The sequence below is a fragment of the Panulirus ornatus genome, chromosome 20 (genome assembly GCF_036320965.1).
Source record: "Panulirus ornatus isolate Po-2019 chromosome 20, ASM3632096v1, whole genome shotgun sequence".
NCBI classification, from domain to species: domain Eukaryota; kingdom Metazoa; phylum Arthropoda; class Malacostraca; order Decapoda; family Palinuridae; genus Panulirus; species Panulirus ornatus.
The window spans coordinates 60,154,268-60,169,719 of NC_092243.1; the positions used below are offsets into that span (position 1 = coordinate 60,154,268).

The 15,452-nt window shown below is 41.9% G+C and overlaps 1 protein-coding gene across 3 annotated transcripts in view; it reads left to right on the top strand.

Annotated features, from left to right (window-relative positions):
- The window catches only part of AP-2alpha (adaptor protein complex 2, subunit alpha), a 170,495-nt gene that overhangs the window by 80,149 nt on the left and 74,894 nt on the right, over positions 1–15,452 (top strand). For all 3 annotated transcript variants that reach the window (XM_071675042.1, XM_071675044.1, XM_071675043.1), the window contains exons 11-13: positions 1,366–1,497; positions 1,688–1,885; positions 3,418–3,588. In XM_071675042.1, coding sequence (XP_071531143.1) covers positions 1,366–1,497; positions 1,688–1,885; positions 3,418–3,588 — 501 coding nt within the window. The remainder of the gene's footprint in view (positions 1–1,365; positions 1,498–1,687; positions 1,886–3,417; positions 3,589–15,452) is intronic.

A 15,452-nucleotide genomic window follows, 5' to 3' on the forward strand; every position in this document is an offset into this window, starting at 1 on the left:
AAGTAACATAAGGGTAAGAGAGATGTGTGGAAATAAAAAGAGCGTGGTTGAGAGAGCAGAAGAGGGTGTTTTGAAATGGTTTGGGCACATGGAGAGAATTAGTGAGGAAAGATTGACCAAGAGGATATATGTGTCGGAGGTGGAGGAAACAAGGAGAAGAGGGAGACCAAATTGGAGGTGGAAAGATGGAGTGCAAAAGATTTTGTGTGATTGGGGCCTGAACATGCAGGAGGGTGAAAGGAGGGCAAAGAATAGAGTGAATTGGATCGATGTGGTATACCGGGGTTGACGTGCTGTTAGTGGATTGAATCAGGGCATGTGAAGCGTCTGGGGTAAACCATGGAAAGCTGTGTAGGTATGTATATTTGCGTGTGTGGACGTGTATGTATATACATGTGTATGGGGGTGGGTTGGGCCATTTCTTTTGTCTGTTTCCTTGCGCTACCTCGCAAACGCGGGAGATAGCGACAAAAAAAAAAAAACATTCAAGATATAAAGTGAGCTAATAGGTTGGCAGTCAGGAGAAAAAGGTTATTACAACAGTGTCATAATATAGCGCAGTTTGATATAGTAATATTGAATTAACACGACTACTTAGATTGCCTCTATTTTTCTTTATAAGACAGGCTATTGCTTTTAACTTGAGCCCATTTGTCAGTTCTCTGCTAGCATTCAGATAGTAATGACGTATCTATGGTTTCCTTTGTTTGTGTCGTATGCCATGGTTCAACCCATTGACAGCATGTCATTTCCTGTATACAACATCAGCCCTACTCATTCTCTGTCATGCATGATTACCTCCTGAATGTTCAGGCCATGTTAACCCAAAGTCTCTTTCCCTCAGTTCTTTTATCTACTTCTCAGTCTCTCCCTCCACTTTTGACATGGACATCGTCTTATTTCAGTCTGTCTTTGCTCATCCTGTTCATATGTCCCAAGCATTTCAGCACACTGTGGTCAGCTGTGTTGAAGAGACTGCACTTACTACTCCATCTGACTTTTACGCCATCGTGTCTTCCATAGTCAGCCTTCCTTACACCGCATATTTTCCTCAGGCATTCCCACACTTCAATTTTTTTTTGTTCATTTGCAATCAAGGCTCAAGTCTTGCTTCCTTGCACCACTTTCAGGACTACTATTCCTTCTGTAACTTCAAATATAATCATTGCTTTATCTAATGTACTCTTCTTCTTCTTCCCCCCCTCCTTATGACTGTCCTTGGTGCCCATGTTTCCATCTTATGGTATGTCTACTCCCTGGTACTGAAAGCACTACCAGTTTATATGATTTGCCTAAAGACTTTCTCAGTTTTTTTTTATATTTAGTATAAAGGGATAAAACCATTGTCTTTTTATTTGATTACAGGCACTCCAGGCCCCTGCATGCCATGAAAACATGGTGAAAGTTGGTGGTTACATCTTGGGTGAATTTGGTAATTTGATTGCAGGAGATTCCAGATCTGCCCCAGCTGTTCAGTTCCAGCTATTGCATTCTAAGGTGAAACTCATAAGTTGATCATTGTTATTACAAGTAGCATGCAACAGTATTTTAATGAAAATACAAGACCTTGAAGTAGTCATGTTATAACAGTGCAGTGTTAGAAAAATAGAAGGCCATCTTGAAGTAGTCATGTATCAGTCTGATGAATTGAATGGTTTTCCCATTTTCATAATCTATTTTTTTACAGTACCACCTGTGTTCTGCAGCAACTCGTGCTCTTCTGTTAACGACATATATCAAGTTTATCAATCTCTTTCCTGAGATTAAGTCACAAATTCAGGATGTCCTTAAATCCAATTCTAATCTACGGTCATCTGATGCAGAGTTACAGCAGAGAGCATCTGAGTATCTCCATCTCTCTGTCACCACCACGACTGATGTTCTGGTAGAGTATTTATTTATGAAGTATGTTGAAATCAAAGGGCCTCCAACCTGTGCAAAAGTTTATTACAGTGATTTTATAAGGGAAGAAGAACAGGAGAGGCATTGCTGTTTTCATATGTCCATCCTTGATGATTAATCTCTTTGTTCCCCCACCATTCATACTGTGAATATGACCACCAAGCAGGAATAAGGGGTAAACTTTTTCATTGGATGGAAGATTATCTCACTGATAAGGAGCAAAAATTGCATGTCAGGGGAACCTTTTCCAAGTGAGTTGAGGTGACCAGCAGATTGCCACAGGGTTTGGTTCTAGGGCCATTACTCTTCTTTATCTATATTACTGAATGGCTTGAAGGTATGGAATCTTTCCTGAATATGTTTGCAGATGATGCAAAGGTCTTAAGGGAAGTGAGAAGCAAGGAGAATTGGGTGGTCTTTGCATGGAATGCTGTGGAACAGGGTTACTAGGGGATATCTTACCCTCTAGTAGGTAGAAGTTGGTAGTAGTAGTAGTTGGTAGGCAGCCAATGATCAAGGAGGTATGTTACCAGTACTACCCACCTGGGTATTGGGAGGATTAATGACATCTGCCTAAATAGACAGCACTTCGGTGGATTTCAAGTTGCACTCTGACTTAGGTAGCTGTTTTCTTTCTGCCTCACTAACATGTGGACTACTGGCATTCTCTCCACAAACTTACAAGCTCTCCTTGTCATACATAACACCGGACAACACTTAACTCACACAGCTCATTCTTCATAACTCTAGGTTTTCCTGCAGTGAGCACTATAGAAGTAGTAGATAGGACATTTAGGCAGGAGCATGAGGTAGTAGTTAGTAGGAGCATTAGATAGTAGTAGTCAGTAGGAACATTAGGTAGGAGCCTCTGCAAACACTGCACAAGATTTGCCCTCTGTCAGCAGCCTGCTAAGGGTGAGGCTTTAAAGGTTAAGAAGCAGCACTGGTGTTCATTTGTTGTGGTGACTCTATTGCCATGGCCATCCCTTTGAGGGAGTTCCAGGTGAATAGGCATCAGATAGAGAGATATGATGCTTGTTATTGGTCTTTGCATGGTTAGAGTACAAGTCAAATTTAGTTCTCTCTACTGGTTTGAGAAGAAGGGATGGAAATAATGGTGCCATAGTATTTTCTAGGAAAGAATAAAATCATTGTGTCAGATATAACACCATCAGCTGCTCTTTGTTCATTGTGTGCAAGCAGGAAGAAAGTGGATACTGTCTTATCAATCTTTATGGTTAAGATGAATATTGTCATGACTTTACATGGTACATGAAAATGCATATGAAATTTTTTTTTCAATTATTTGGGATTGGAGTGCCAGTAAATGGATTTCTCTTAATATGAAAGCTTAATAAATATGTTGGAGATGATTCAAAGACTTCACATGCCCTTTAAAGAATTTTGCTTATCACATGTATAATTTGAATCACTAAACACCATGACAGTAACAGTATTAAATGTATTTCATCATCTTCAACTTTTTTGATAACATTAACTGTTTATTATTTGCAGGCTACAGTATTAGAAGAGATGCCACCATTTACTGAAAAGGAGTCATCCATTTTAGCAGTACTGAAGAAGAAGAGTGGTCGGATGTCTGCTCAGGAAGCACAGAGAGAAGCTCGGGGACAAGCTCGTGAAGGTAATGCTGTCCCAGCAGCAGAAAAAGCCCAGAATGCCCAGGTATGCTGATACATCTTTTCTCAGCAGTTTAAGAATTCCACTAAACATTTATTTATTAAGTGATTTTGCAATCCTTACAATTCAAAATGGCATCGTGATACAGAAGTTAAAAGAAAGCATGTGAACTATATATTGTATTACTTTTTTTTTTTTTTTTTTTTTTTTTTTTTTTTTGTCTCCCGCGTTTGCGAGGTAGCGCAAGGAAACAGACGAAAGAAATGGCCCAACCCACCCCCATACACAATGTACACACACACACATGCCCACACACGCAAATATACATACCTATACATCTCAATGTACACATATATATACACACACAGACACATACTTATATACCCATGCACACAATTCACACTGCCTGACCCTATTCATTCCCATTGCCACCTCACCACACATGGAATACCATCCCCCTCCCCCCTCATGTGTGCGAGGTAGCACTAGGAAAAGACAACAACGGCCCCATTCGTTCACACTCAGTCTCCAGCTGTCACGCAATAATGCCCGAAACCACAGCTCCCTTTCCACATCCACGCTCTTTTTATTTCCACACATCTCTCTTACCCTTACGTTATTTACTCGATCAAACCACCTCACACCACACATTGTCCTCAAACATCTCATTTCCAGCACATCCACCCTCCTGCACACAACTCTATCCATAGCCCACGCCTCGCAACCATACAACATTGTTGGAACCACTATTCCTTCAAACATACCCATTTTTGCTTTCCGAGATAATGTTCTCGACTTCCACACATTCTTCAGGGCTCCCAGGATTTTCGTCCCCTCCCCCACCCTATGATTCACTTCCGCTTCCATGGTTCCATCCACTGCCAGATCCACTCCCAGATATCTAAAACACTTTACTTCCTCCAGTTTTTCTCCATTCAAACTTACCTCCCAATTGACTTGACCCTCAACCCTACTGTACCTAATAACCTTGCTCTTATTCACATTTACTCTTAACTTTCTTCTTTCACACACTTTACCAAACTCAGTCACCAGCTTCTGCAGTTTCTCACATGAATCAGCCACCAGCGCTGTATCATCAGCAAACAACAACTGACTCACTTCCCAAGCTCTCTCATCCACAACAGACTTCATACTTGCCCCTCTTTCCAAAACTCTTGCATTCACCTCCCTAACAACCCCATCCATAAACAAATTAAACAACCATGGAGACATCACACACCCCTGCCGCAAACCTACATTCACTGAGAACCAATCACTTTCCTCTCTTCCTACACGTACACATGCCTTACATCCTCGATAAAAACTTTTCATTGCTTCTAACAACTTGCCTCCCACACCATATATTCTTAATACCTTCCACAGAGCATCTCTATCAACTGTATCATATGCCTTCTCCAGATCCATAAATGCTACATACATACATACATACATACATACATACATACATACATACATACATACATACATACAAATTGTATTACTGTATATTGTATTAAAAATGGTCCATAGGTTACATTCTCGATTTAATAGACTTTCAGCATGAACAGATCCCCCCCTCTCCCTGATTAGTCTGTTATATCGAAATTTTACTGTATTTCATAATTTTGTGGCCCTCAGAAACATACATGCAGCCCTCATTTGGGTCACAACCTAGGTTCTGGGAACCACTGCTCTAAGTATTTCTCACAAACATGCATCAAAACAAACACCTGATCCACACATCTAAAAAATGCAGTCTCTCTCTCTCTTCCCCCCACCCCACGAAATAAAGAATCTAATACTCTGTACATGCCTTCACCCTCTCAGTCACCACTCCACCAAACAACTTATGGGTACATTCAACAAACTAGTACCTTTTTAGTTTGAACACTCACCTTTGAACCACTTGCCTTTACAAAGCGGCACTGTGCATGCTTTCCACCAGTCTGAGGCACCTCAGCATGATTCATACACACAGCGAGGATCCTAATTAACCAAGCAACAGAACAGTCAACCAGTTTCTAAAGAAATTCAGCTGTGATACCATCCACTCCAGCTGCCTTACCACATTTCATCCTATACAAGGCTTTCATCACTTCTTCTCTCGTCACCAAACTGCTTTCCATGACCCTTTGCATACCTTTCCAACCCATCATGTCCTCACCTTATTTATACCTGTTACCACTTCCCCATTTTCCTCCTTCACTGTTGTTCCCATGTTTTCTTTTCTCTTGATTTTCTCTCACTATTAAACTCCTTCCCTTTAAAGACTTCCAATACACCTCTATCTTCTCATTCACTGTCACTTTTTCCTAGAGAAAGCATATGATAGGATTGATGATGATGCCTTGTGAAAAGTCATACAGTTATATGGTGTGGGAGTAAAGCTACGAGAAACAGTGAGAATTTTTTCAAGGGCAGGTGGCATGTGTATGAGTAGAAAGAGAGGAGAGTGAGTGGTTCCAGGTGAATGTTGGCCTTTGGCAGGGTTGTGTCATGTCACTGTGGCTGTTTAATTTATATATGGATAGGGTGGTTAGGGAAGCAATTGCAAGGGTCTTGGAAAGACAGATGAGTGTATTCTAAAGGGGATGAGGGGGCTTGGGAGAAGAATCAATTGTTGTTTGCATATAACACAGTAGAAGTTGGTGACTGAGTTAGCTGGGGATGATTTTGAATGCAGAAAATTTGGAAGTGGAAGTAAGTCAAAGGGTAGGTTAAGGAGTGAAGGTTCTTGAGGCATGGAGGAATGTTTATAAAGCTCAGTGAAAATGGGTATGTTTGAAAGCAATTTAGTCCCATTGATGTATGGATGTTAGGCATGGGCTGTAGATTAGGATATGCAAAGAAGGGTTGATGTGTTAGAAATGAAATGTTTCAAGGTAGTTTGTGGTAGGTATTAGTTGGTAGGCAGCCATTGACTAGGGAGATGTATTACCAGTACTACCCACCTGGGTATCGGGAGGGTTAGTGACAACTGCTTAGTGAGCCAGCACTTCAGTGGTTGTTAAGTTTCATTCCTCTGATGCAAGTAACTGTCTTTTCTTTCTGCCTAACCCACATGTGGACTACTAGAATTCTCTCCACAAATATGCAGGCTCTCCTTGTCATATATAACACTTGACAACAGTGAACTTACACAGCTCATTCTTCGTAACTCTAAATTTTCCTGTGGTGAGCACTATGTGCTAGCCCTGCCTTTTGGCAAAATGATTGGGACAGTAGATAAAAGTGTTAAGTACAAATATTTAGGCAGGGATATTAGGTAGGAATATTGGGAATGAGCATTAGGTAGAGGTAGTCAGTAAGAACATTAGGTAGAAACCTCTGTAAACACTGCATTAGAGTTGCTCTCTGCTAGTAGCCTGTTGAGGGTGAGGCACTAAGGGCTAAGAAGTGGCACTGGAGTTCTTTAGTTATGGAGACTTTTGCAGGGGCCACCCCCTTCAGTGAGTTCCATTAGGTACAGGCGTCAGATATATATATATATATATATATATATATATATATATATATATATATATATATATTTTTTTTTTTTTTGTTTTTTTTTTTTTTGTCGCTGTCTCCCGCGTTTGCGAGGTAGCGCAAGGAAACAGACGAAAGAAATGGCCCAACCCCCCCCATACACATGTACATACACACGTCCACACACGCAAATATACATACCTACACAGCTTTCCATGGTTTACCCCAGACGCTTCACATGCCTTGATTCAATCCACTGACAGCACGTCAACCCCTGTATACCACATCGCTCCAATTCACTCTATTCCTTGCCCTCCTTTCACCCTCCTGCATGTTCAGGCCCCGATCACACAAAATCCTTTTCACTCCATCTTTCCACTTCCAATTTGGTCTCCCTCTTCTCCTCGTTCCCTCCACCTCCGACACATATATCCTCTTGGTCAATCTTTCCTCACTCATTCTCTCCATGTGCCCAAACCACTTCAAAACACCCTCTTCTGCTCTCTCAACCACGCTCTTTTTATTTCCACACATCTCTCTTACCCTTACGTTACTCACTCGATCAAACCACCTCACACCACACATTGTCCTCAAACATCTCATTTCCAGCACATCCATCCTCCTGCGCACAACTCTATCCATAGCCCACGCCTCGCAACCATACAACATTGTTGGAACCACTATTCCTTCAAACATACCCATTTTTGCTTTCCGAGATAATGTTCTCGACTTCCACACATTCTTCAAGGCTCCCAGAATTTTCGCCCCCTCCCCCACCCTATGGTCCACTTCCGCTTCCATGGTTCCATCCGCTGACAGATCCACTCCCAGATATCTAAAACACTTCACTTCCTCCAGTTTTCTCCATTCAAACTCACCTCCCAATTGACTTGACCCTCAACCCTACTGTACCTAATAACCTTGCTCTTATTCACATTTACTCTTAACTTTCTTCTTCCACACACTTTACCAAACTCAGTCACCAGCTTCTGCAGTTTCTCACATGAATCAGCCACCAGCGCTGTATCATCAGCGAACAACAACTGACTCGCTTCCCAAGCTCTCTCATCCCCAACAGACTTCATACTTGCCCCTCTTTCCAAAACTCTTGCATTTACCTCCCTAACAACCCCATCCATAAACAAATTAAACAACCATGGAGACATCACACACCCCTGCCGCAAACCTACATTCACTGAGAACCAATCACTTTCCTCTCTTCCTACACGTACACATGCCTTACATCCTCGATAAAAACTTTTCACTGCTTCTAACAACTTGCCTCCCACACCATATATTCTTAATACCTTCCACAGAGCATCTCTATCAACTCTATCATATGCCTTCTCCAGATCCATAAATGCTACATACAAATCCATTTGCTTTTCTAAGTATTTCTCACATACATTCTTCAAAGCAAACACCTGATCCACACATCCTCTCCCACTTCTGAAACCACACTGCTCTTCCCCAATCTGATGCTCTGTACATGCCTTCACCCTCTCAATCAATACCCTCCCATATAATTTACCAGGAATACTCAACAAACTTATACCTCTGTAATTTGAGCACTCACTCTTATCCCCTTTGCCTTTGTACAATGGCACTATGCAAGCATTCCGCCAATCCTCAGGCACCTCACCATGAGTCATACATACATTAAATAACCTTACCAACCAGTCAACAATACAGTCACCCCCTTTTTTAATAAATTCCACTGCAATACCATCCAAACCTGCTGCCTTGCCGGCTTTCATCTTCCGCAAAGCTTTTACTACCTCTTCTCTGTTTACCAAATCATTTTCCCTAACCCTCTCACTTTGCACACCACCATATATATATATATATATTTTATTTATTATACTTTGTCGCTGTCTCCCACGTTTGCGAGGTAGCGCAAGGAAACAGACGAAAGAAATGGCCCAACCCCCCCCATACACATGTATATACATACGTCCACACACTCAAATATACATACCTACACAGCTTTCCAAGGTTTACCCCAGATGCTTCACATGCCTTGATTCAATCCACTGACAGCACGTCAACCCCGGTATACCACATCGCTCCAATTCACTCTATTCCTTGCCCTCCTTTCACCCTCCTGCATGTTCAGGCTCCGATCACACAAAATCTTTTTCACTCCATCTTTTCACCTCCAATTTGGTCTCCCTCTTCTCCTCGTTCCCTCCACCTCCGACACATATATCCTCTTGGTCAATCTTTCCTCACTCATTCTCTCCATGTGCCCAAACCACTTCAAAACACCCTCTTCTGCTCTCTCAACCACGCTCTTTTTATTTCCACACATCTCTCTTACCCTTACATTACTCACTCGATCAAACCACCTCACACCACACATTGTCCTCAAACATCTCATTTCCAGCACATCCATCCTCCTGCGCACAACTCTATCCATAGCCCACGCCTCGCAACCATACAACATTGTTGGAACCACTATTCCTTCAAACATACCCATTTTTGCTTTCCGAGATAATGTTCTCGACTTCCACACATTCTTCAAGGCCCCCAGAATTTTCGCCCCCTCCCCCACCCTATGGTCCACTTCCGCTTCCATGGTTCCATCCGCTGCCAGATCCACTCCCAGATATCTAAAACACTTTACTTCCTCCAGTTTTTCTCCATTCAAACTCACCTCCCAATTGACTTGACCCTCAACCCTACTGTACCTAATAACCTTGCTCTTATTCACATTTACTCTTAACTTTCTTCTTCCACACACTTTACCAAACTCAGTCACCAGCTTCTGCAGTTTCTCACATGAATCAGCCACCAGCGCTGTATCATCAGCGAACAGCAACTGACTCGCTTCCCAAGCTCTCTCATCCCCAACAGACTTCATACTTGCCCCTCTTTCCAAAACTCTTGCATTTACCTCCCTAACAACCCCATCCATAAACAAATTAAACAACCATGGAGACATCACACACCCCTGCCACAAACCTACATTCACTGAGAACCAATCACTTTCCTCTCTTCCTACACGTACACATGCCTTACATCCTCGATAAAAACTTTTCACTGCTTCTAACAACTTTCCTCCCACACCATATATTCTTAATACCTTCCACAGAGCATCCCTATCAACTCTTATCATATGCCTTCTCCAGATCCATAAATGCTACATACAAATCCATTTGCTTTTCTAAGTATTTCTCACATACATTCTTCAAAGCAAACACCTGATCCACACATCCTCTACCACTTCTGAAACCACACTGCTCTTCCCCAATCTGATGCTCTGTACATGCCTTCACCCTCTCAATCAATACCCTCCCATATAATTTACCAGGAATACTCAACAAACTTATACCTTATATATATATATATATATATATATATATATATATATATATATATATATATATATATACATATATACATATATACATATATATATATATATATATATATATATATATATATGTATATATTTTTATTTTTATTATACTTTGTCGCTGTCTCCCGCGTTTGCGAGGTAGCGCAAGGAAACAGATGAAAGAAATGCCCCCCCCCCATACACATGTATATACATACGTCCACACACGCAAATATACATACCTACTCAACAAACTTATACCTTATATATATATATATATATATATATATATATATATATTTTTTTTTTTTTTTTTTTTTCATACTATTTGCCATTTCCTGCGTTAGCGAGGTAGCATTAAGAACAGAGAACTGGGCCTTAGAGAGAATATCCTCACCTGACCCCCTTCTCTGTTCCTTCTTTTGGAAAATTAAAAAAAACAAGAAAGGGGAGGATTTCCAGCCACCCGCTCCCTCCCCTTTTAGTCGCCTTCTACGACACGCAGGGAATACGTGGGAAGTATTCTTTCTCCCCTATCCCCAGGGATATATATATATATATATATATATATATATATATATATATATATATATATATATATATATACATATATACATATATACATATGTATATATACATGTGTTTTGGTCGAGGTGGTGTGCAAAGTGAGAGGGTTAGGGAAAATGATTTGGTAAACAGAGAAGAGGTAGTGAAAGCTTTGCGGAAGATGAAAGCCGGCAAGGCAGCAGGTTTGGATGGTATCGCAGTGGAATTTATTAAGAAAGGGGGTGACTGTATTGTTGACTGGTTGGTAAGGTTATTTAATGTATGTATGACTCATGGTGAGGTGCCTGAGGATTGGCGGAATGCGTGCATAGTGCCATTGTACAAAGGCAAAGGGGATAAGAGTGAGTGCTCAAATTACAGAGGTATAAGTTTGTTGAGTATTCCTGGTAAATTGTATGGGAGGGTGTTGATTGAGAGGGTGAAGGCATGTACAGAGCATCAGATTGGGGAAGAGCAGTGCGGTTTCAGAAGTGGTAGAGGATGTGTGGATCAGGTGTTTGCTTTGAAGAATGTATGTGAGAAATACTTAGAAAAGCAAATGGATTTGTATGTAGCATTTATGGATCTGGAGAAGGCATATGATAGAGTTGATAGAGATGCTCTGTGGAAGGTATTAAGAATATATGGTGTGGGAGGCAAGTTGTTAGAAGCAGTGAAAAGTTTTTATCGAGGATGTAAGGCATGTGTACGTGTAGGAAGAGAGGAAAGTGATTGGTTCTCAGTGAATGTAGGTTTGCGCCAGGGGTGTGTGATGTCTCCATGGTTGTTTAATTTGTTTATGGATGGGGTTGTAAGGGAGGTAAATGCAAGAGTCCTGGAAAGAGGGGCAAGTATGAAGTCTGTTGGGGATGAGAGAGCTTGGGAAGTGAGTCAGTTGTTGTTCGCTGATGATACAGCGCTGGTGGCTGATTCATGTGAGAAACTGCAGAAGCTGGTGACTGAGTTTGGTAAAGTGTGTGAAAGAAGAAAGTTGAGAGTAAATGTGAATAAGAGCAAGGTTATTAGGTACAGTAGGGGTGAGGGTCAAGTCAATTGGGAGGTGAGTTTGAATGGAGAAAAACTGGAGGAAGTGAAGTGTTTTAGATATCTGGGAGTGGATCTGTCAGCGGATGGAACCATGGAAGCGGAAGTGGATCATAGGGTGGGGGAGGGGGCGAAAATTTTGGGAGCCTTGAAAAATGTGTGGAAGTCGAGAACATTATCTCGGAAAGCAAAAATGGGTATGTTTGAGGGAATAGTGGTTCCAACAATGTTGTATGGTTGCGAGGCGTGGGCTATGGATAGAGATGTGCGCAGGAGGATGGATGTGCTGGAAATGAGATGTTTGAGGACAATGTGTGGTGTGAGGTGGTTTGATCGAGTAAGTAACGTAAGGGTAAGAGAGATGTGTGGAAATAAAAAGAGCGTGGTTGAGAGAGCAGAAGAGGGTGTTTTGAAATGGTTTGGGCACATGGAGAGAATGAGTGAGGAGAGATTGACCAAGAGGATATATGTGTCGGAGGTGGAGGGAACGAGGAGAAGAGGGAGACCAAATTGGAGGTGGAAAGATGGAGTGAAAAAGATTTTGTGTGATCGGGGCCTGAACATGCAGGAGGGTGAAAGGAGGGCAAGAAATAGAGTGAATTGGAGTCATGTGGTATACAGGGGTTGACGTGCTGTCAGTGGATTGAAGCAAGGCATGTGAAGCGTCTGGGGTAAACCATGGAAAGCTGTGTAGGTATGTATATTTGCGTGTGTGGACGTGTGTATGTACATGTGTATGGGGGGGGGGGGCCATTTCTTTCGTCTGTTTCCTTGCGCTACCCCGCAAACGCGGGAGACAGCGACAAAGTATAAAAAAAAAAAAAAAAAAAAAAAAAAAAATATATATATATATATATATATATGTATATATTTTTATTTTTATTATACTTTGTCGCTGTCTCCCGCGTTTGCGAGGTAGCGCAAGGAAACAGATGAAAGAAATGCCCCCCCCCCCCATACACATGTATATACATACGTCCACACACGCAAATATACATACCTACCCAGCTTTCCATGGTTTACCCCAGACGCTTCACATGCCCTGCTTCAATCCACTGACAGCACGTCAACCCCGGTATACCACATCACTCCAATTCACTCTATTCCTTGCCCTCCTTTCACCCTCCTGCATGTTCAGGCCCCGATCACACAAAATCTTTTTCACTACATCTTTCCACCTCCAATTTGGTCTCCCTCTTCTCCTTGTTCCCTCCACCTCCGACACATATATCCTCTTGGTCAATCTTTCCTCACTCATCCTCTCCATGTGCCCAAACCACTTCAAAACACCCTCTTCTGCTCTCTCAACCACGCTCTTTTTATTTCCACACATCTCTCTTACCCTTACGTTACTCACTCGATCAAACCACCTCACACCACACATTGTCCTCAAACATCTCATTTCCAGCACATCCATCCTCCTGCGCACAACTCTATCCATAGCCCACGCCTCGCAACCATACAACATTGTTGGAACCACTATTCCTTCAAACATACCCATTTTTGCTTTCCGAGATAATGTTCTCGACTTCCACACATTCTTCAAGGCCCCCAGGATTTTCGCCCCCTCCCCCACCCTATGATCCACTTCCGCTTCCATGGTTCCATCCGCTGCCAGATCCACTCCCAGATATCTAAAACACTTCACTTCCTCCAGTTTTTCTCCATTCAAACTCACCTCCCAATTGACTTGACCCTCAACCCTACTGTACCTAATAAAGGTAGTGAAAGCTTTGCGGAAGATGAAAGCCGGCAAGGCAGCAGGTTTGGATGGTATTGCAGTGGAATTTATTAAAAAAGGGGGTGACTGTATTGTTGACTGGTTGGTAAGGTTATTTAATGTATGTATGACTCATGGTGAGGTGCCTGAGGATTGGCGGAATGCGTGCATAGTGCCATTGTACAAAGGCAAAGGGGATAAGAGTGAGTGCTCAAATTACAGAGGTATAAGTTTGTTGAGTATTCCTGGTAAATTATATGGGAGGGTATTGATTGAGAGGGTGAAGGCATGTACAGAGCATCAGATTGGGGAAGAGCAGTGTGGTTTCAGAAGTGGTAGAGGATGTGTGGATCAGGTGTTTGCTTTGAAGAATGTATGTGAGAAATACTTAGAAAAGCAAATGGATTTGTATGTAGCATTTATGGATCTGGAGAAGGCATATGATAGAGTTGATAGAGATGCTCTGTGGAAGGTATTAAGAATATATGGTGTGGGAGGAAAGTTGTTAGAAGCAGTGAAAAGTTTTTATCGAGGATGTAAGGCATATGTACGTGTAGGAAGAGAGGAAAGTGATTGGTTCTCAGTGAATGTAGGTTTGCGGCAGGGGTGTGTGATGTCTCCATGGTTGTTTAATTTGTTTATGGATGGGGTTGTTAGGGAGGTAAATGCAAGAGTTTTGGAAAGAGGGGCAAGTATGAAGTCTGTTGGGGATGAGAGAGCTTGGGAAGTGAGTCAGTTGTTGTTCGCTGATGATACAGCGCTGGTGGCTGATTCATGTGAGAAACTGCAGAAGCTGGTGACTGAGTTTGGAAAAGTTGTGGAAGAAGAAAGTTAAGAGTAAATGTGAATATATATATATATATATATATATATATATATATATATATATATATATATATATATATATATATATAAATGTGAATAAGAGCAAGGTTATTAGGTACAGTAGGATTGAGGGTCAAGTCAATTGGGAGGTGAGTTTGAATGGAGAAAAACTGGAGGAAGTGAAGTGTTTTAGATATCTGGGAGTGGATCTGGCAGCGGATGGAACCATGGAAGCGGAAGTGGATCATAGGGTGGGGGAGGGGGCGAAAATTCTGGGAGCCTTGAAGAATGTGTGGAAGTCGAGAACATTATCTCGGAAAGCAAAAATGGGTATGTTTGAAGGAATAGTGGTTCCAACAATGTTGTATGGTTGCGAGGCGTGGGCTATGGATAGAGTTGTGCGCAGGAGGATGGATGTGCTGGAAATGAGATGTTTGAGGACAATGTGTGGTGTGAGGTGGTTTGATCGAGTAAGTAACGTAAGGGTAAGAGAGATGTGTGGAAATAAAAAGAGCGTGGTTGAGAGAGCAGAAGAGGGTGTTTTGAAATGGTTTGGGCACATGAAGAGAATGAGTGAGGAAAGATTCACCAAGAGGATATATGTGTCGGAGGTGGAGGGAACGAGGAGAAGAGGGAGACCAAATTGGAGGTGAAAAGATGGAGTGAAAAAGATTTTGTGTGATCGGAGCCTGAACATGCAGGAGGGTGAAAGGAGGGCAAGGAATAGAGTGAATTGGAGCGATGTGGTATACCGGGGTTGACGTGCTGTCAGTGGATTGAATCAAGGCATGTGAAGCGTCTGGGGTAAACCATGGAAAGCTGTGTAGGTATGTATATTTGCGTGTGTGGACGTATGTATATACATGTGTATGGGGGTGGGTTGGGCCATTTCTTTCGTCTGTTTCCTTGCGCTACCTCGCAAACGTGGGAGACAGCGACAAAACAAAAAAAAAAATATATATATAT